General features: G+C 38.6%; 1 protein-coding gene and 1 pseudogene across 2 annotated transcripts in view; both read right to left on the reverse strand.

Annotated features, from left to right (window-relative positions):
- Positions 1-1,887: 1,887 nt before the first annotated feature.
- LOC114459043 (transcription factor IIIB 90 kDa subunit pseudogene) lies at positions 1,888-10,304 on the reverse strand (annotated as a pseudogene).
- Positions 10,305-15,618: 5,314 nt separating this feature from the next.
- Positions 15,619-21,134, reverse strand: part of slc7a10a (solute carrier family 7 member 10a) — a 52,088-nt gene continuing 46,572 nt past the window's right edge. The window contains exons 6-11 of one of the 2 annotated variants that reach the window (XM_028477303.1): positions 20,670-20,793; positions 19,747-19,850; positions 19,535-19,631; positions 19,298-19,447; positions 18,023-18,200; positions 15,619-15,952 (exon numbers count right to left, since the gene is read on the reverse strand). In XM_028477303.1, coding sequence (XP_028333104.1) covers positions 15,852-15,952; positions 18,023-18,200; positions 19,298-19,447; positions 19,535-19,631; positions 19,747-19,850; positions 20,670-20,793 — 754 coding nt within the window. In that variant the 3' untranslated portion in view covers positions 15,619-15,851. The remainder of the gene's footprint in view (positions 15,953-18,022; positions 18,201-19,297; positions 19,448-19,534; positions 19,632-19,746; positions 19,851-20,669; positions 20,794-21,134) is intronic. The other variant, XM_028477309.1, reaches the window with a different exon arrangement.

The raw sequence follows: 21,134 nt of genomic DNA on the forward strand, positions 1-21,134 counted from the left end.
GCTGTGATAAAAGTTGTCTATCATACATCCACTCATAATGCAAATTGCTGAATTTACATTTACAAACCGCTTCTGTGCTGTGAAACCTCTGCGCATTTGTGAGAGAAATCTCTGCGGTGAATTTTGAGACTGCCCTGACGTCAATAAATCTGATTAACAGATTCATCAGCCAATCAGGTGTGTTTGCCAATCATAGGGCTTCTTACATTTTCTCCACACTTTTAAACTAATTGCAAAGCTACTGATATGTGCGCATGCTCAGTGTTCAAAAAGAACATGGCGCTTCTGTCCACAATGGTGGACAGAAGAGACAGAATGGAGAGACTTGCCTCAGGTTGATGACATACCCCCGGCTGAACCTAAAACCAGGCTTAAGGTTCAGCGTCAGGACCTACGATGGGGGCATGTCGTCAACGTGACGCGGAGGTTGGCCCATTTACTTCTGCGTGGAGCGAATGCCTCGCTATGCGATTGGCCGCCCTGCCGCTAGGGGGTGTGGCTGTGTGTTGTTTCAAATGAGCATTAAAAAGCCCTTGAAGAGAACAGAAACAGAACAGAAAAATGTTTTTTAAGCATCTTAAAATGTAATTTATTTCTGGATTATTACTGACCTACTGTACCTAACCATGTTCAATTCAACTTTATTTGTATAGCACAATTTACAACAAAGTCATCCAATGCGCTTATCAAAATATGAAATTTGTAATAAGAAAGAAAAACATCCACATGAACAAGCATTTAGCCATCTAACAAAATCAACGTTGTAAAACACCATTAAAGAAACATAAACAATTATTTAATATAGCCTCCATACTCTCCCAACAAGATATATCTCATGACACGGCAGCGAATCCATTGTTTGTGTTGGAAACATAGAAACACAGAGAAAATGACAACAACAACAACTCAGAACAGCCTCAATGAGGAGCATCCACAAAGTCAATCCTTCCTTTTGTACCATTCACTGTAGAAAATATGAAACATTTTCTGACCTTACCTTTGCTGAAGGTCACTCAGGTGTTGGTCTCCCATCTTTTAAAAGCTGTAATTTTTCCTCCAAAAAAAGTTTCTTCATCGTCTCTAGCGCTGTCATCCTGACTGTGGTGTTATCCCGCCCACTAGCTAGAGAACATAGCAGCAGCTGTCACGTGATATCAATTCACTAATGCACTGTGAACTTACGGGTAGCATTTAGCATAGCACGGTTACGTCCAAAGGCAGCGTAGAGAGCTGCCTTTGGACGTAAATGGTTGTCATCTTGGGGAACTGGCTGCGCATGGGCAAATGCAGCAACGTGCCTTTGAGAAGGGGTGTGGCCTCCTCCTGCCTTACAGCGGTTAGGAAATAGCGATGTTTAGTGATTTGGGTTACGAAAAGCACAAAATGCACTTTCAAACTCATAAGTATTGTAGGCTATCGGAAATTGAAAAATAAATAATTCATAATTATACTATAATTAAACAAACAAATAATCAAAAAAACAATTCACCCTTGGGTAGGCACTGCCTACCTTGCCTACCCTGCACGTCACTGGCAATAATTCAGAATTTTCTTGCCGGCGTGCAGTTTGTAGACCTGCTGCTTTATCTCCAAAATGGCAACTTCTGGGTTGATGACGCGATGGATGACGTGCCGTGAAAACCCTCTATACACAGTGTGTACACATTATTATTTATTTAAAAATATGTAAACAAAACAATGCAATTCAGTGACACAACTAACCATTGTCAAAAAAAGGTAATGGCCTTTCCCTTTCTCCTTTTGGAAGTCTCCTAACACCTTAACCCCATGTCGTCATCCATGGGGTTAAGGAAAAGTGGGAGGTAGGAGGGACTACCAAACGCAGCCTTAGCTTTTTCCATGCGTTTTGTTATATCAGCATCAACGTCACTTAATCATCTGTAGCATCTTCATGATGGCTTCGTCCGCCGTGTTGGCTTGGATTTGATTGCGTTTTTTTGAGTTTCTTGGATTCCTTTCCTTATTGATCCCCAGCTCTTTCTCCTTCGCTATCTTGGCCTCCTTCTCCATCTGTTCTTTGAGGTAGTCGGAGTTCTCGGCCATCCACAGCGCCGTCTTGATTTTGACTTCGTTATCGGCGAGCAGATACAGTTCGATCTCAGTGTCGTCGATGCCGCTCAGGTCCAGCTCTCCGCCATCAAGATCTCCGTCGTTCTTCTCCTCAATGCTTTCTCTGTGGGACACACTCAGAGTGGCTGAGGATGGCTGAGGACCCAGGATGAACTCCAGCGCTGGCCCTAGTCTTTTGGGGATGTCCTGATCCTGGTCCTCTCCATCCTGTGCTTGTCGCTCCAGTTTGATCAGAGCCTCCAACGTCAGGTCGTCCAGGTCCTTGCCGAAGTGCTGGGCCACGGCCCTGAGAACCTCATCTTCGTCCGGCTCCTGTAGCTTAACCTCCAGAGCAGACGGAGCGGAGACGGCGGCATACTGACAGCTCTGCTTGGCATAGGCAGCGTACACTCCTCTCAGTTTGGGTCTGCAGCTCTCCAGCTCTGCATCAATCTCATTCTGATATCTGTGAATCTCATCTTCAACGTTGCCCACCTTCTTCTTTAGCTCGATCTCCAACTGCAGCATCTTATTCTTCACCAGTCCCTCGGTGTAGCACGGAGGGTCACACTCCTCATCCAAATCCACCATCAGAAACTCCTCGATGGTCAGCTGACTGGTGGGCGTGTCCTCAAACTCCTTCAGTCTTTTTCTCAGCGTAGTTTCGCACACTTTAACCACGCTAACCACTTCTTTGATGGTTCGATGAAAGTTGTGCATGTGAGCCGAAACCAGGAGAGCTGCTCCACAGAGTCCTGACGGCCTCCTGCCGATGTGCATCCAGTCCCTCTTCATCCTCTGCACCAGTCGCAGTGCTGTCATGGACACGCTGTGGTTCTTCTTGCCAAACTCCAGCATCTGGGCAAAGCGAGGAATGTAAAGGCACGGGTCTATGGCTGGAGCGTTGATGCAAAGCTCTTTCGCCAGGGTGAGGTACGTCTTCCCTAGGACGTAGACGTTCACCTGTAGCAGGTCACTGAGATCCAGAAGCATGTGAGGCGTCCCCTCTGTGCGACAGACTATGTAGATGCAGGCAGCGATGACGTTGGAGCTTCTGCGGCCGCGCGTTAGCTGCTTGTTTAGTGCCATCTTGTAGAAGTTGAGGGCCATGTCCAAACAGTACTGGTTCATCTGCAGCTGGGAGCCCAGATTGCTGATGTGCTGCTTGGCTCTCTGCACTGTCTGTGCTCGAGATTCCCTCCCTATTCCGAACAAGGGAGCATTTCCAAATGATGGCATTTTGGCTCCACCCTCTGATGACACAAACTGTCCAACGGCGTGCGATCCGCCTCTGCCCCCCTCTACGAACTCCACCTCAGACACGATGATGTTGTCCTCCAGCACTAAGCCGCAGCCCATGCAGACGGCGTTCCCTCGAGCCTGGTCCACGTCCACATCAGAACCGATGCAGTTCTTACACTCCCTCATGGTGGCACTGTGCGGGTCTCAAAGCCTGACGAGAAATGACACTTCTGTTTTCTCCGGCTCGGTTTGGCTGTGCTGTGTGAGGTGTGAACACAAGCTGAGGAGTACAAAGTAAAAACTTTATTAATTCCCAAGGGGTAATTAGAATGGCAAAGAGCAGCATATTAAAAAACAACACAATTATGAATAATAGTTATAAGCGCTTTACAATATCAGATCATGCACAGGGTTATCACTGAATATGTTAATATTTGTTTTGTTTGTGTTGAATTTCATTTTGTCAGTTGGTGACAATGATAAACAATGATAACAATGTTGTTACTGCTTTATTTTGAGGTTTTGTGTTGACTCTCCATATCTACTGACAGTTCTTTTGGTTTTATGTGATGTGTTTTTATTTGGTTTGTTTCACATTGAGCTTCCACGGTTTGTTTCTTGTGTGTGTGTGTGTGTTTATGTTGCTTTTTATGTAATATTGTAAATATTTGTAATGAAAATGAAGGAGACCCCAGGCAGAATAGCTCCTGCAGTAAGTCAGAAGCTAATGGGACTCTCAATAAAATGAAATTAAATGTATATACATGATTTACAAGCTCACTTGATTCAGGATTTTTTAAATTTTAATTTTAGTTTGCCGGTCTTCACAAACAAACTAAAAAGTACAGAACAAAAACTCAAGCTTATAAATACCTACCCCATCACAACAATACAAAACAAGGTTCTCTATATAATATCACACACAGAAAATATTGAACTTATATTACTATTTTTACAATATACATTCAATATATATTCTGCACAAGTTTCGTATGTACAGTTTATACAATCACATCAAACATATATATATATACACAGTGGGGCAAAAAAGCATCTAGTCAGTCACCCACTTAAAAAGATGAGAGAGGCCTGTAATTTTCATCAGTTATACCTCAAATACCTCAAATTAGGTTTAATGATCATTTATTAAGATCAAACCATTTTTTTTAAAATGTACACATCTCTATAGTAACTATCCTCAAAAGCTACTGCAAGTCCACATCAGTACAAAACATATTGGTATCATCTGCAAATAACACGTTTTATTTTTTCACTTACTTTACAAATATTATTGTTATACATTTTCGGCCCCAAAACTGACCCCTGTGGTACCCCACATTTAATATTCAAACAACATGATTTGTTCTGTGATATCTGTACAAATGGTTTTCTGTTGCATAGATAACTTTTTATCCAGTCCAAAACAATAGCCCTAAAACCATTTTTTTCCATTTTTCTTACAACTTGTGCTGTTGATCCATTATTCCTGAAACTATACTGTACTACTATACTATCTGTTAATAGTTCATTTATTTCTACAAAATGTAGTCATTCACTATGTTGGTAAATATATTATGAATGAATGTGGCGCTATGTGATGTTATTCTTGTTGGTTTATTTATCAAAGGTAAAACACTCATTCTGTGCATTATGTCAATAAATTCAGCTGTACCTCTATTGCTACTTGCATATAATAGGTCAATGTTAAAGTCTCCACAAATGAACACTTCTTTGTGATTTAAGTTAGAGAATAGTTCTTCCATACCTTGAGTGAAAGTATCCATTTTGGATCCCAGAGTTCTAGATACACAACTAACAAGAATATTTTTCTTTCTTTCCCGTTATACATTCCATTACTTGCTCAATCGTAGTTGTCATCTTTTCAACTTTAATAAATTTCAGGTTTTTGTCAATATAAAGTGCCACTCCTCCTCCCTTTTTATCTGTTCTATCTAAATGCACAAATTCATACCCATTCAAACCAAAATCTACTCCAAATTTCTGATACTACTATAATACTAAAAGGTCTTGCAAATGGGCTTAAATATTCCTTTATGTGGTGAAAGTTTGCAAAAAAGACTCCAATTAATATGAATCATTGTTAATCTGTTACTTAATTTATACTCTCTTTATATTGTTCATCTGTATAGCATTTACATGTCCTTACTAACCCATTGAAGACAGTATTTCAGGGTCAATGTCATTTTCATACATAGCTGTCATATTGTACCCATGCATTTGTTATTATATTTAATACTCGATTACCAAGTTGGCAACATGATCCCTGATGCCATCATTTGTACTCATCTGTACGCCTCCATTTCTCTGATTACTAGGATCTTCACTTCTTCAGGTGTGTCCAGTCATTTTATCCAGACTTTACAATTCCTGGTCCATGTGGACTGAATGTTCCCTTGTTTCTTCAGGGCCCTAGCTTGTCTCGCTATGTCTGAGTTCTTATTTGTTAAGTGCTCATTTATGTACACTGCCGTACCTCTTAACTTTGACGGTCTCGGAAGGTCAGTTTTTACCTGCCTGTAAGTAAACCTGATAATAATGGCTTGTTTTGCGAAGTTCTCCCTTTGAGGGAGGGTATGACAGGCAGAGATAGCTTTACTGTCTATTTCAATGTGCTTTGACTAAAAAACTGCAGGACCTGTTGCTCCAGGTTATGTAGCTCCCCCGAGGACTCATCCCCACCATTCTGTTCACCTGCAGTTATTCAACTCACAGCGGCTGGATTTAATACATCTGAGCACTGAAGAGTTCTCTAAGCAGAGTTGACGGAGAGGTAAGTGTTTTTTATCTTTCTGTGTCACGTCAACACTAGTTACGTGTTAAAGGGGAGGTTTTATGTAAAATCGACTTTTTCAAGATTTGTATCATGTTACTGTGTCGGTCCCTCATTAAAAACATGCCTGGAGTGTTGCCTTGGCTCATTCATGTATGTTTGAGTCATCTTTAAAAACTCTGACGGCATCCATTTTAGGTGTAGATTCACCTGAGTCCTCCTAGGAACGCCCTCACCTCCTGGAAACGCCTCTGACCTCTGGTCACCGCCCACTGCTCCACAGCACAGCAGCTCGAAAAGGCAACAGCACAGCATCAGCAACACTACAGCTGAAGCCTTATTTAAAGTGCACGTTTTGAAACCGTTGTTTTAATGTTTGTGTCCAAGAAAAACACATGTGGTTAGGTACAGTAGGTCAGTAATAATCCAGAAATAAATCACATTTTAAGATGCTTAAAAAACATAAAACATATTTTTTTGTGACTGGAAGATAAACAAGGGCTTTTTAAAGTTAATTTGTAACAGCAACACACAGCTACACCCTCTAGCAGCAGGGCGGCCAATCGCATAGCGAGGCGTTCCCTCTACGCAGAAGTAAAAGGGCCAACCTCCACCCCCTTTAAAGCAGTGCAAATGGTACGACCCATATGTGCTGAGCGCTGTAGTCTGAACTGTGGATGTGACGTGGAGCTGATAGATGGCAGCATTTCCTTCTTCAAGAAAGGAAAACCAGGCCAAAAACTCAGAGAAAGGAAGAGAAGGTGAAATGAGGGAAAGCAACTGCTGACTCAGTTCTTCAGAGGTGAGCTTTAAAACACTCACATCTTTTTTAGGCAATAAATTATTTTGTTTGAAATTAACTACATGCACATTTAAATGCTGGAACATTCCTTTTGTACGTCAAATCTTAATTGGAAATAAGTTTTTTTTTTTTTTAAACTTTAATAGGCCAGATAGCCAGAGTGACCCCATGATTTTAATCATTCTTTATTTACCTTTTATTAACCTTAGTACACGTTTGCTACACGTACATTAAAATACAATAGAACAGATTTATAAAATACAAGCAATAGATATGGAGTTATTAGGTTATTGCAGTTTCTTTTCAACCTTGGGGTCAGGTCCCCATGCGGGGTCAGCCTGGAATTAAAATGGGGTTTAAATGTATTGTTTTTCAAATGCACATCACACACAATAAATATCAAATAACTGTATCCTATACTTTAATTTTCTGAAATATAAATCTAGTTCAAATAAAATGCAGTGTAAAAATATCGTGGTGGCACACTTGTCACCGTGTGCACTAATCCTGGCTGCTCTGTATTTGTAACACACTTTAATAAACATGATCAAAAACTAATTCTAGAAAGAAAATGTCCCTGGGGTCTCCGGACGTTTGTGATATTCAAAACGGGGTCACGACCCAAAAAAGTTTGGGAACTTCTGGGTTAACATCATCGCTAGCTGTGATGATGTTGACTCTTTTATGGCTAACTTTAATAATCACTGTCTGACTCTGTTAGACACAGTAGCACCAGCTAAAAACGTTGTTAGCACTCATAAAAAACCTTGTTCATGGATGAATGAAACCATTTTTAACTTCAAAAGAAGCTGTCGGAAAGTGGAACGGTTGTGGAAAACAACTAAACTGGAAGTGCATCGACTCCATCTTAAGGAAAAGATAATGGAGCTAAATGAAATAATAAAGCGCGCCCGCTCTACTTATTTCACTAACCTTGTTCTACAAAATAAGAGAAACCCCAGAGTCTTGTTCAACACTATTGAACATCTTGTTACACCCCCACCGTCCCATGTCCCTGTACACACAAGGGATGATTGTAACATGTTTTTAAACTTCTTTGTAAATAAAGTAGAAGATATTAGGGCCAGTATCACGACTCCTTTGGTCAGCTTGTGCACTTCTGTAGCTCCCGTCAGCACATGGTCCTCCTTCTCTCCTGTCAGCCTACAGGATATTCAGGATCTAGTGAGAAAAATGAAACCCACATCGAGCCCTGTGGATATTATTCCAACCTCACTGCTTTTAAATGTTTTTGATGAAGTCGGTCCATGGTTGGTGAAACTGATCAACCTTTCACTTAAATCCGGCACAGTCCCCAGCTACTTTAAACACGCCCTAGTAAATCCCATTCTCAAAAAGCCTAATCTTGATCCAGGTCAGCCTATAAACTACCGGCCCATATCTAAGCTTCCCTTCATGTCAAAAATGATGGAAAAAGTGGTAGCCAAGCAGCTAACATCAATCATGGAAGATAATGATCTTTATGATAAATATCAATCTGGTTTTAGGTCGATCCACTCCACTGAAACTGCCCTTGTGAAGGTTTCCAGTGACGTGATGATGGCTGCTGATTCTGGTCGCTACACAGTTTTAACTTTATTGGATTTAACATCTGCTTTCGACACCGTAGATCACAACACACTGATCCATCGTCTCAAATCAGTAATGGGGTCTTCCGATGCTGTACTACAGTGGTTTGCCTCGTACATAAATGGTAGAACTTTTAATGTGGCTTTTAATGATGTAATGTCCAATGTGTCCACCCTGTCATGTGGAGTACCCCAGGGCTCTGTTCTGGGGCCTGTTTTGTTTTTATTGTACCTGATGCCTCTTGGTCGGTTGATCCGTGGTTTTAAAAATGTTTCTTATCATTTTTATGCTGATGATATCCAGTTATACTGCTCTTTTAATGACTCAGAGTTTCACTTTTTACCTGAGTTCTTGGACTGTATCTCATGCATCAAAAACTGGTTTTCATCAAACTACCTCCAGATAAACCCCAACAAAACTGAAACTCTGATCATCGCCCCTGATAAAAAGATCCCACTTATTAAGAACTCTCTCGGTGATTTGGGTTCATCAGTGAAATCCAGCATCAGACATCTTGGGGTTGTGTTTAACCAATCGATGTCTTTGGAGGGCCACTGTCGTCAACTGACTAAAAACTGTTTTTACCATCTGAGAAATATCTCAAAAGTGAGGCATCTACTGTCCAAACCTGATCTGGAACTGGTCATCCATGCTTTTATTTCGTCCCGCATTGACTACTGTAACTCAGTTTTTACCTGTTTTAATAAGTCGACCCTGTGTAAACTCCAAATGGTTCAAAATGCTGCTGCCAGACTTTTGACCGGTACGCCCAGAACATCACACATTACCCCGATACTTTCCTCCCTGCACTGGCTCCCTGTCAATTTCCGGATTGAATATAAAATACTGGTTCTAACTTTCCGGGCTTTGCATGGCCAGGCTCCTCTATACATTTCAGACATGTTGTGTCCCTACACTTCAGGACGCAGCCTTCGATCCTCAGGTCAGGGTCTACTAAGGTTCCCAAAAACTACATTTAAAACCAGAGGAGACCTGGCATTCCAGGCTGCAGCCCCCAGACTCTGGAATGGTCTGCCCCAGTCTCTCCGGGAGATGAACTGCGTGGACACTTTTAAAAAACATTTGAAGACTTCGCTTTTCAATAAAGCTTTTAGTTAACAAGATTTTATTTTTAATTTTTACTGCTCTTTTATGATGCTACACATGTGATGTAAATGTATGTTTATTGTTTCTGTGTACAGCACTTTGTGATTTTATCTGCGAAAAGCGCTTTATAAATAAATACTTACTTACTTACTTACTTACTTAATGTGAAGAAAAAAAGAAAGCTTATATAAGAATACTAGTAAAGTTTCCGGGCGACAAAAAAGTGTACATATTAAAACTTACAGGAGGAGCCCAACGACATGGTTTGTACCCAGGGCCCAAAATGTGATGCTACGTCTCTGAATCAGAGCCTTCCCAACGCCCAGACATAAAGGGGAATTCAATAAAGCCAAATAAACCGGTTTTCCATGTAAACCTTTTTTCATGTAAGCACAAAGCAGAACACTGAATGATTTAATTCGGAATAACTAATTCCAAATTTAAAAAAAAATGTAACTGTGTCCTATGTTTTGCTATACAAAAGTGGGAGGTTAAGTAGCTTTTTCATGGATGGTTTACATGGGAGCTTTAATTCCTTTTTGATTCAGAATATAACTTAAATCCTCTTTAAACTGACCTTGTAAACACTTAATTCCTAATACAAATTTAATTCTGAATTACACACACACTATTTATTATTATTATTACTCACCTTAGTTACAGACGTTGCTCACTGAGGACACCTGCTGGTCAATATTTACAGCTTTCAACCTATCCTGTTACCATGACTACCTGTCAACAATGACAATGAGCTGTTCTATCTTATCCTGAATTAAAATTATTACCTGTCAACATTGAGTTGTTCTCCAAAGCTACATTTAAGACCATCTTATGAAATAATTAATTAATGGTATCATTGCATTCAAAACAAATCTGACGTTGCAGAGTTGAACCAAGCGGCAGCCATGTTGAAAGTCTCAGGTCAGTCTAAGCCTGATTCGCAGAGATATTTGAATAACACACAGACAGACAGAGGTTCCTTGCTTTATAGATAGATAGATAGATACTGTAGATAGATAGATAGATAGATAGATAGATAGATAGATAGATACTGTAGATAGATAGATAGATACTGTAGATAGATAGATAGATAGATAGATAGATAGATAGATAGATAGATAGATAGATAGATAGATAGATAGATAGATAGATAGATAGATAGATAGATAGATAGATAGATAGATACTGTAGATAGATAGACAGATAGATAGATCGATATCTAGATACTGTAGATAGATAGATAGATTAGATAGCTAGATAGATAGATTATGTAGTAGCTGATAGATAGATAGATAGATAGATCGATAGATCGATAGATAGATAGATAGATATGTAGATAGATAGATAGCTAGCTTAGATAGATTAGATAGATAGATAGATAGATACTGTAGATAGATAGATAGATAGATAGATAGATAGATAGATAGATAGATAGATAGATAGATAGATAGATAGATAGATAGATAGATAGATAGATAGATAGTCACAGGAACTAATGTTTTCTGGAAAAAGATGTAGTAATATTTTTTTAAAAAAATGGAATTTAAAACAGAAAACAGAATTTGGAAAAAAAAAAAAAAAAAATTAAATTAAATTAAAAAAAAACCAAAATAAAATAAAATGCATATGCATTTAAATGTATAAAATATTTGTTTAAAAAAAAGTCTAATCAAAATCTCAATATTTGTCAGAAAAATTGCAATTAGGTTTTTTGTCAAAATCGTGTAGCACTAGTTCTTCGTGCAGTCACTCCTGTAGATTCTTAGTCTGAGTTACCATGACAACATTGAGCTGTTGAAGGAGTGCAAAATTGCCCAAAACGAAACAAAAATAATAACAATTAAAAAACATATAATACATTTGAAACAAACCCTTTACAATCAATGCACATGTTTTCTCTTTATCAAATGTTAATATAAAAACATTGCTGATCTTCTGCCGATATTTATGATATATTGTTTTTTAATTAAAACATTTTTCTCCTGCTATTTTTTAAAACTAGATTTATGTTTGAGAGAGTGAAATTATGGAATACAACTGTTTCAAATTGTGTGAAAAAGTAATAATCTAACAAAAATAATAATACAAATAATACAAATTTTTATTATTATTTAATTATTTTATGACTATTTAATTTCATATTTGAGTAAGTCATAGTATAGAATATTTAATTTTAAAAATAATAATTATTTTAAAACATTTCAAAAATAATATATTTTGTATTTTTAATATGATTTAATTATTTGAAATAAAAAAAAAAAATGAATGCAAGTATGCTGAAGTGATGCGATTTTAAGTGTGTCTCTGATAAGGACATAAAATGTAAACTGAAAGTATACTGTTTTAAAGTTTTAGTTTAAATAAGTATACTCTACACACATTTATTTAGACTTTGGACTTTATGGACTTGACCTGAACAATGGAGCACATCTGAGACATTATGTCTCGTTCCATCCACCAATGCGTCTCACCACAGACTGTCCAGTCTTACTGGTGCTTTGATTCTGCTCCAGGAGGAGATCACTCTCATCTGGAGGATGTCCAGTGCACACAGGCACGTGGAGACCACACTTTTAATTTACGTATCTTCAGGAATGTTCACTATAGTTGGATCAGCCTGTGATCTGATTTTTTTTCCCTTCATAGGATAATGATCTTGATTTCCTTTGATCATTTTTTTATGTTCATTTGTTCTCAAAGCATTCCACTATATATGTAATAAATAAAAATCTCCATCAGGAATATTTCATTGATTGATTGTTTTTAAAGTGTTCCCTTTCTTTAAGCGGTGTGTTTTCTACACGACTCACCTGAGCACATACAATTAGACTCCATACTCTCACACCCTTAGTTTTAAACTTGTAACTTTGATAATCTTTATTTTGTTCTTTGTTGGTTCTGCTTCTGTTATTAAATCGATTTTGAAAATAAGTTGGTTCTGCATCTTGTAACATTATTCAGTGTTAAACCAGATGAATAAAAGATTAAATAATCTTCATGTCTTTGTTATCTTTGAGGATTATCTGAGTCAGGAAATACCTGTGCAAGGCTAACATTCTGGTTAAAGTAAAATTAAATCGCATTCAACGTATGTCAGTAATACTCATCACTCACAGAAAATCATATATTTTTTTACGATTGTATTTCCCGGGTTATTTAAAAAAAAAAAGTTGTAGTTAACCAACGGCCAAACAATTGTGTGCTTGTTTTCCCTTCAGAATATTCTATATTTATTGATCAAATGTTATAATTTTACAACTTCTTCTTCTTAATAAAACACAGGAGATACACCCAACGTAATGTACAGTATGCAAATGAGGAATGTGATCTTTTCTGATTCTCTTCTACTTCTTGTCTCTAGTTGTGAATTTCATAAACTGTGGAGTTTGTTTGGTTCAGGTATCAAAAGTTACTTTTAAGATATTACCCAAATATACATAGACTTCATCTTATTTCTATGCACAGTTGTTCTCACAGTTTGATTACAACAGCAAATGAAAAGAATATTTATAGTTTCTGATAGATTTTCAACTATCCTAAATAACTATACATGGCAAAAACACAACTATGATCATTTGTTTGTTCACCTCTCAACCTAGAGCAGACATGGGCAACTGGGGACACTTGGTCAAATTTTATGTTGGCCTCAAGATAAATGACAGTACAAAATGACAAAAAAAATACACAAAACAAAAGAAAGAATACATTAAAAAATACAAAGAATTACAACATTGTAAGAAAATACAGTAAAAAACAAGAAAAACACACACAATCACTCCAAATAACACAAAACAACAACAACACAAAAACACAGGACCAAAATAAAATATACAAAATTGTAGAAAATGACAACAAAAGTACACAAAAAGACAAGAAAAACACAAAAAAATGACTCTGCAATTGCACATTACTAACAAACAAGCAAAATGACAGCAGAAATACACAAATATATATATATATATATATATATATATTTTATAGGAAAAATACACAAGGACAAAAGAAATGCGCAAAATGCCTCATAACAAGCAAGACAACAACAAACATACACAAAATGACAGAAAAATACACAAAACAAAAGCAAGAATACATTAAAAAAAACAAAAAATTACAACATTGTAGGAAAACACAGTAAAAGACAAGAAAAACACAGAATATACTCCCAAAACTTCTACAAAAATGAACAAAAAGACAACAGTAATACATATATCACTCCAAATAACACAAAATAACCCCCCAAAAAATACAAAATTACAAAAAATTACAACAAAAGTACAGAAAAGGACAACAAAAACGCGCAAATAATTGCTTCACAAACGCACAGTACTAACAAACAAGCAAAATGACAACACAAATGCACAATATGACTCTTAAAAACACATCTTTTACAGGAAAAATACACAAAAAGGACAAAAGAAATGCACAGAATGTCTCATAACAAGCAAGACAACAACAAACATACACAGAACGACAGAAAAACATGTTGATAATGTGGCCCTTTGATCTAATTAACACATTTTTGCGGCCCCCGCTGTGATAAAAGTTGCCCACCTCTGACCTATGTTTTCGTGACCTCTCATCAAGACAAGATAAATGACTGGACTTCAGTGATGCTGCTTCGTGTGAAACAAAGAAATGAATGTTGAGAGGCAATCCACTGTTAGCTGGCCTGTCAGTGACGGTGGATTCTGCTACAGGTACCAACATGTTCTGGGTAAACACTGTCAGAACTTCAGCATTAACATAATTAAGTCCTGTTCACAGTGACACTGTCATACGGCGCGTTTCCATACTACACGGCTCCACACTCCTCGCTTTCGGGACCCGATACTTTTCCTCCGGAGTGTTTTCTTTGAGCACCAACCTGACACGAGTAACTGTTAGACTCCACGGATTTTACTTTTCTTCTGTCATCCTCACAAGATCGCCAACAAAATCAATAATTCCTCTCTGTGCGTGAGTTGATGACTCATTACAGATTTTTGCAAAATAAAAATGTTATTTCTAAATGTCGACAAAGTATAATTGCACGTTGTTTCCATTGAACGTTGTTTTGGGCAGGAATCTCTTAACTCCCATGAAATCTCATCCCATGAGACTTCGCTGCAGGAAGATGGACGCTACCTTATAACACTCTGTATTCCGTTATTGTTTCATGTCTAAGTATAATGCTAAGTACGAAGCTAAGAAATGTCACAGTCTCCTTCTCTGTTTACACGTACCGTGTCATGTCTACTCGGATAGAAGTGGTCATGTGACCATGTACGTCACATTCTGTGACCTGTAGTTGCGGTAAAAGTGTTTCCATAGCACTTTTGTGACTCATTTTAACATCGAAAAGTCTGAAATTCCTCCTCATGAAAGCGTAAAATATTTTTTGCGATATTTGAGTGTTTTTTTTTTTCAAAATTCAGGCGTTTAGATTTTTCACATTTCCAAGGGTAATGGAAACGCAACTACAGTCTGCTTTGTGCCTACGTCACATTTTCAGACCAGAGCTGCTTTTTTTGGAATCTCAACAAAGGAAGTGCTAAAAAAAAGCAACGCCATGTACCAGGAAGGAGGTACTTTTTCCCAGTGGAAACGCTCAAAAAGAGAGTAGAGCCGTGGAGAACGATTATTCCTGGAGGAAGAGCCTTACATCAGGTGATCTACTAATGCCCAAAATCAACCATCTGCTGGCTTTAGAGCTCTATGAGGAAGAAAATGGGCTTGACATTACAACAAAAAGGCACATTCTGCACCTGTCACCAAAGAAAAAGCACAAGGAAAAAATGAACGACATACCAGAGTGAGGCAAACGAACCTGGATCATCATGTGAGCAGATATTGAAACAGCAGCAGAGATTATGGCTAAGAGCAGAAATGACTTGCATAGTTATGGTAAAGTTAATATACACAAAATGCAGACAGGATTATATCTACTTTAAAAGGCACATTAGCACAGGTTTTAGGTTAAAAAGCATCTTGAAGTAAGAAAAAAGAAAAAGTGTGACAAAAGAAAAGTTGGCATGAGTGCATTATCATTGGTGAGTTTTACTGAACCCAAAAAGGTAAAAACAGGCTTCTGCTGTTATATTTCACATGCCAACACCGTCGGTAAACCGGTACATTTCAAAAATACTGGTGGCTCCATTGTTGACCCCAACAGAGCAATGCAGTCATTTCTTCGCAATTCATTGACCAAACAAAATGTCCAAAATTGTAACAAAAACTGGATTTAGTGGCGTTCCTGGAGGAAGTGGCTGGTCAGTCAGTGGCTTTGGAGGCAGTGAGGAGTTCAGTCTCTGAGGAGTCTTGCTGAGGAAACACTACATAACACACCTTCTGACCAATGTAGGTCACCTTTTCTGAAACACAAAGGAAGTAAAGGAAGCATCAGAATCAGAAAGCACTACATATAAATGTAGTTGTATTCTAGCTAAATGTGCATATATGGATTTAATAGGAGTTTTTAAAGTGATCCCTAAAGCTGCAACAACGAATCAATAAAATCCATAAAAATCACCTGTTACAAGCGTTGGCAACAAATTGAATTATCCATTTGTTGCGTTGCGCGATTTATGTGTCACTGACTGTTTGCTTCACCTGCAGTTTGTGTACGAGTGTTTCTGTGCGCTCCCACAAGTGGTTGTGAGTGTATGCGCCCATGAGTGTTTGTGTGTGCGCACAAGAGTGTTTGTGTGTGCGCCCATGAGTGTTTGTGTGTGCGCACAAGAGTGTTTGTATGTGCGTGCAAGAGGGTTTGTGTGTGCGCGCCCACAAGTGTTTGTGTGCGCTGCCACAAGTGGTTGTGCGTGTATGCGCCCATGAGTGTGTGTGCACAAGAGTGTTTGTGTGTGTGCACAAGAGTGTTTGTGTGTGTGCCCACGAGTGTTTATGTGTGTGCACAAGAGTGTTTGTGTGCGTGCGCAAGAGTGTTTGTGTGTGTGCCCACGAGTGTTTGTGTGTGTGCCCATGAGTGTTTGTGTGTGTGCACAAGAGTGTTTGTGTGTGCACAAGAGTGTTTGTGTGTGTGCCCATGAGTGTTTGTGTGTGTGCACAAGAGTGTTTGTGTGTGCGCACCCACGAGTGTTTGTGTGTGCACAACAGTGTTTGTGTATGCGCGCCCATGAGTGTTTGTGTGCGTGTGGCCATGAGTGTTTGTGCGTGCAAGAGTGTTTGTGTGTGCATGCCCATGAGTGTTTGTGCGTGCAAGAGTGTTTGTGTGTGCATGCCCATGAGTGTTTGTGCGTGCAAGAGTGTTTGTGTGTGCATGCCCATGAGTGTTTGTGTGTGAGTAACAGTGTTTGTGTGTGCCCACGAGTGTTTGTGTGTGTGCACGCAAGTATATTTGTGTGTGTGTGTGCGCGCAAGAATGTTTGTGTGCGTGCACCCACGAGTGTTCGTGTGCACCCAAGAGTGTTTGTGTGTGCACACCCACGAGTGTTTGTGTGTGTATGCCCACGAGTGTTAGTGTGTGCGCGCAAGAGTGTTTGTGTGTGAGTGCCCACAAGTGTTTGTGTGTGCGCCCATGACTGTTTGTGTGTGCGCGCTCAGGAGCATTTCTGCATGCTCATGAGCGTTTGTGCGCGCAAGAGTGTTTGTGTGTGCGTGCCCACAAGTGTTTGTGTGTGCGTAACAGTGTTTGTGCACGCGTATGAGAGTGTTTGTGTGTGCGTGCAACAATGTTTGTGTGTGCGTGCAACAATGTTTGTGTGTGCGCGCAACAATGTTTGTGAGTGCGCCCACGAGTGTTTGTGTGTGCTCGCCCGAGTGTGTTTGTGTGCGCGTGTTTGTGTGATTAATTCAGCGTAAGCAGGGTTTAAATGTGATTTATATATAAACTTCAATTGTAAACAATTGTGGTAAAAGTATTGCAAGAAATGCTTGTATAAAGTGCTGCATTGTGTTGCAGAAATACATGTAATAATGTGCCGCACGAAAATGGGTGTCTTCAACGTGGTCTGAATGATCCGAATAACATTGTTCACATTGATGCATATGGACGAAGGCCCAAAAAACAGCCTAGATAAAGCCTCAAGTTTACATTTTTTGACCTAAAGTGAGAATGAGGACTCTGGTCTGTAATGGAGTGAGGCTTGCATTTAGACAGGAGTTAAAGTAACTTATTACATCTACTCAACTTTGTTTAAAGTATTTTTTCAAGGTACTAGTACTTATATATATATATACTGTATATAGTTATGTGTGTGTGTGTTTTTTGCTCTTTAAGCTACGAATTTGCCTTAACCTAATACTGCAAATCAAACAAGTAAAATATTGAGTTGCTGTAAATTGTGCTATAATACATACTCGTACTATACTATCCGATTCATCAATTAATCAATTTATTTATTGATCGATTAATTGATTATGAAAAAAATCGTTAGTTGCAGCTCTCGTGAGCCATGGAGTAAAGTGGTGTGTCTGCTGCTTACCAACAACCTGGTAAATCCATTTAGGCTTGTTCTTCCAATGAACTCCCACAAAGTACACAGGAACCCCCGTCAGCATGATAACCATCCCCAGACCGCAAACCACGGGCTCAGAGTACAGACTGAAGCCAAGCAGCACCGCCCAGAAAATCAGGTAACTGATGGGGATCAACAAGTTTACCTGCACGCACACACACACACACACACACACACACACACACACACACACATGCACGCACGCACACACGCACACACACACACACACGCACACACGCACACACGCACACACACACACACACACACACACACACACACAAGAGCTCAGTATTGTACCACATGACACAAAAATGAATAAATATAACAACCCAAAAAACCAGCTGAAGTGAGTTACTGTATGAGTTGTCTTGGATCAAACACTTCAATGCAACGATTAATTACACAATACCTATAAAAAGTATTTATCCAGTGTTTCCCAAACTTTATATCCCCATGTACCCCTTAGCCTTTATTTCTTATCTCCAGTACCCCTGGCCTTAGCTCATGTCATACATGATTGTATGTTTCTCAAATGTGGGTACGTGTACCCCTTGGGGTACGCAATGACACTACAGAGGGTACTTGAGAGAGAGTGAGAGAGAGAGAGAGGAAAATTAACAAATAGTTAATAGATTTTTGAAATATTATTATTATTATTATTATTATTATTATTAATACAACACACAGCCATAAACAACTGTGTTTCTATACTTTCACTTTGTGAATCTAGTTAAACTAAAATGCAGAAAAGAAGAAAATATCTGAGCTCAAACATGATCAAAACCTAATTCTATAAAATAAAAATATCTTTGGGGTCACCAGAAATTCTTGATATCAAAATGGGGTCACGATCCAAAAAAGGTTGTGAACCGCTGCAGTAAATACTGTTTCTTTTCCACTTATTCATAAAATGAGATTCTTTAAAATGTGTGCTATCACTCGTTCATTCCATTATTATGCTCTGTAGTTGTTTTTAAAATGCTTTTCTAAGCAAAATGTTGTAGTCCGACAAAGGGGGTACATGGATTTAGAAATAAACTAAAGGGGTTACGAACCAAAAGGTTTGAGAACCACTGAGTCATATACGACTCAGCAGTACGACTTAATACTTCTTGTTTTGGAAGCCGCACAAAATTAGAGTGAGGGCCACATGTGGCCCTCGGGCCACCAGTTGCCTATGCCTGCGTACTGTCCCTACTTTTAAATAGATAAACTTCACACTTCAAGTATAAATAGTTGTACCTTTATTGGTCGGACCAGGTTGGGTCTCTTCTTACGGAGGTAGAGCAGTCCAGCAATGGTCACGCCATATGACAAATAGTTGATGAAAGATACGTAGTTGATCAGATTGTGTGTTTCTCCAATGCAGAGGATGAATATAGTAGCAATGCACTGAAAATAATCAAGATAATAAATACAGTATTAACACCAAAGAAACAGCACCTCTTCTGCTATAATTTTAAAGAAACTTGTACTCACACAAACCAACAGAGCAGGGATTGGTGTGCAGTTTTTCAAGTGGATCATAGCCAGTAGATAAGGCAGGTGACCCTCTCTGGCCCCCGAGAAACACAACCTGTGAAGAGACGCAAGGGTTTAACATTTTGGATCGCCTGGACAAGGAAAAATAAAAGAAGCTGTTGGCCCCAGGCAGTATGTGTGTGTGTGTGTGTGTGTGTGTGTGTGTGTACCTGGAGGAGGTGAACAAATATCCATTGATTCCTCCAAAAGTAGAAAGTGCTACAGAGATTGGCATCACCCAGGAAAACTGTCCCAGTAGTTTTTCACCAAACGTCTGAGGAGAAAAAGGTGATTCCTGCATTCAGTCCAAACATGACTAAGTATGAAATCAAAATTAGTATGTATTGTAGTGCGTTCATATTAGATAGAATGAAAAGATTGAGTATGCGAGAAATACCCAGATATATATTTTATCGTAGGGTTGGGGTCAATCATAATTGTATTTGCGTAATTGATAATTACTTACAATTATAGCGTAAGTGTAACTGTAATTGAAATTTAAAAATATTTTGCTGTCGTAATCATAATTAAATCGTGATTGAGTTTAGATAATTGACTTTGTAATTGTAATGCCTTGAAAATTCTATGAAAATTGTCAATTATAATTTATTGCAAAAATGGGGAACAATGTCACAGTTCTACACATATATAGTTAACAATTATTAAAATATGTTTCATATCAAGCTTTCCTACATTTTACCATTAAAAATATATATAACTCTAATTGAACTTTAGTAATTGAGAATGTAATTGTAATTAACTTTCTGAAGATAAATAATAGTTGTAATTTAATTTTAATTGAAAAAAAGCCAGTCACTGTAATCGGAATTGAATTGTAGTTGAATGTGGGTAATTGAAAATGTATTTGTAACTGAAAAATGTAATTGACCCCAACCCTGCATATTGGGACATTTAGTATGTATGCACGGTGGGCATACTAGTCATACTAAACCGCCCCATGATGCATTGCGAGCGGAAAATAAAAACATAAGGCAGTGTGCGTAAAGTGCCTTGCCCCTAGATGACCCACTCTACCACTGAACCACGGTCACGTCTGAAAACTGCTGATGGGGATTTCCTCACAGCTGCTCACCACAGCTACAGCATTGGAGGCCAGTAGCTCCTGGGGAGTCATGGAGGAAAAGTAGGCGATGTTGGTCATTGTGTACACCAGGGTCACCAGTGGGATGGAGATGAAGATGGCACGAGGCAGGTTCCTTATATTACACATGAAAAGAGAAGTAAAACACAAGTTGTTACAACTTTTTACTTTAATGCGCCTTTTCTTTTAATTCCTTTCAGAATAAATCAGTGACATAAAATCAGGAATATCTTGGCCCAGAGTGATGCTGAAAAACAAACCATGCATTTGTTACATCTAGACTGGATTATTGTAACTCTCTAGTGTCAGGATGTCCCAGTAACTCACTAAAAAGTCTCCAGTTAATTCAGAATGCTGCGGCTAGAATACTAACAGGTACTAACAGGAGAGAACACATTTCCCCAGTATTGGCTTCCTGTAAAATCTAGAATAGAGTTTAAAATCCTCCCATTAGCC

This window comes from Gouania willdenowi, chromosome 3 (assembly GCF_900634775.1).
Source record: "Gouania willdenowi chromosome 3, fGouWil2.1, whole genome shotgun sequence".
NCBI classification, from domain to species: Eukaryota; Metazoa; Chordata; class Actinopteri; order Blenniiformes; family Gobiesocidae; genus Gouania; species Gouania willdenowi.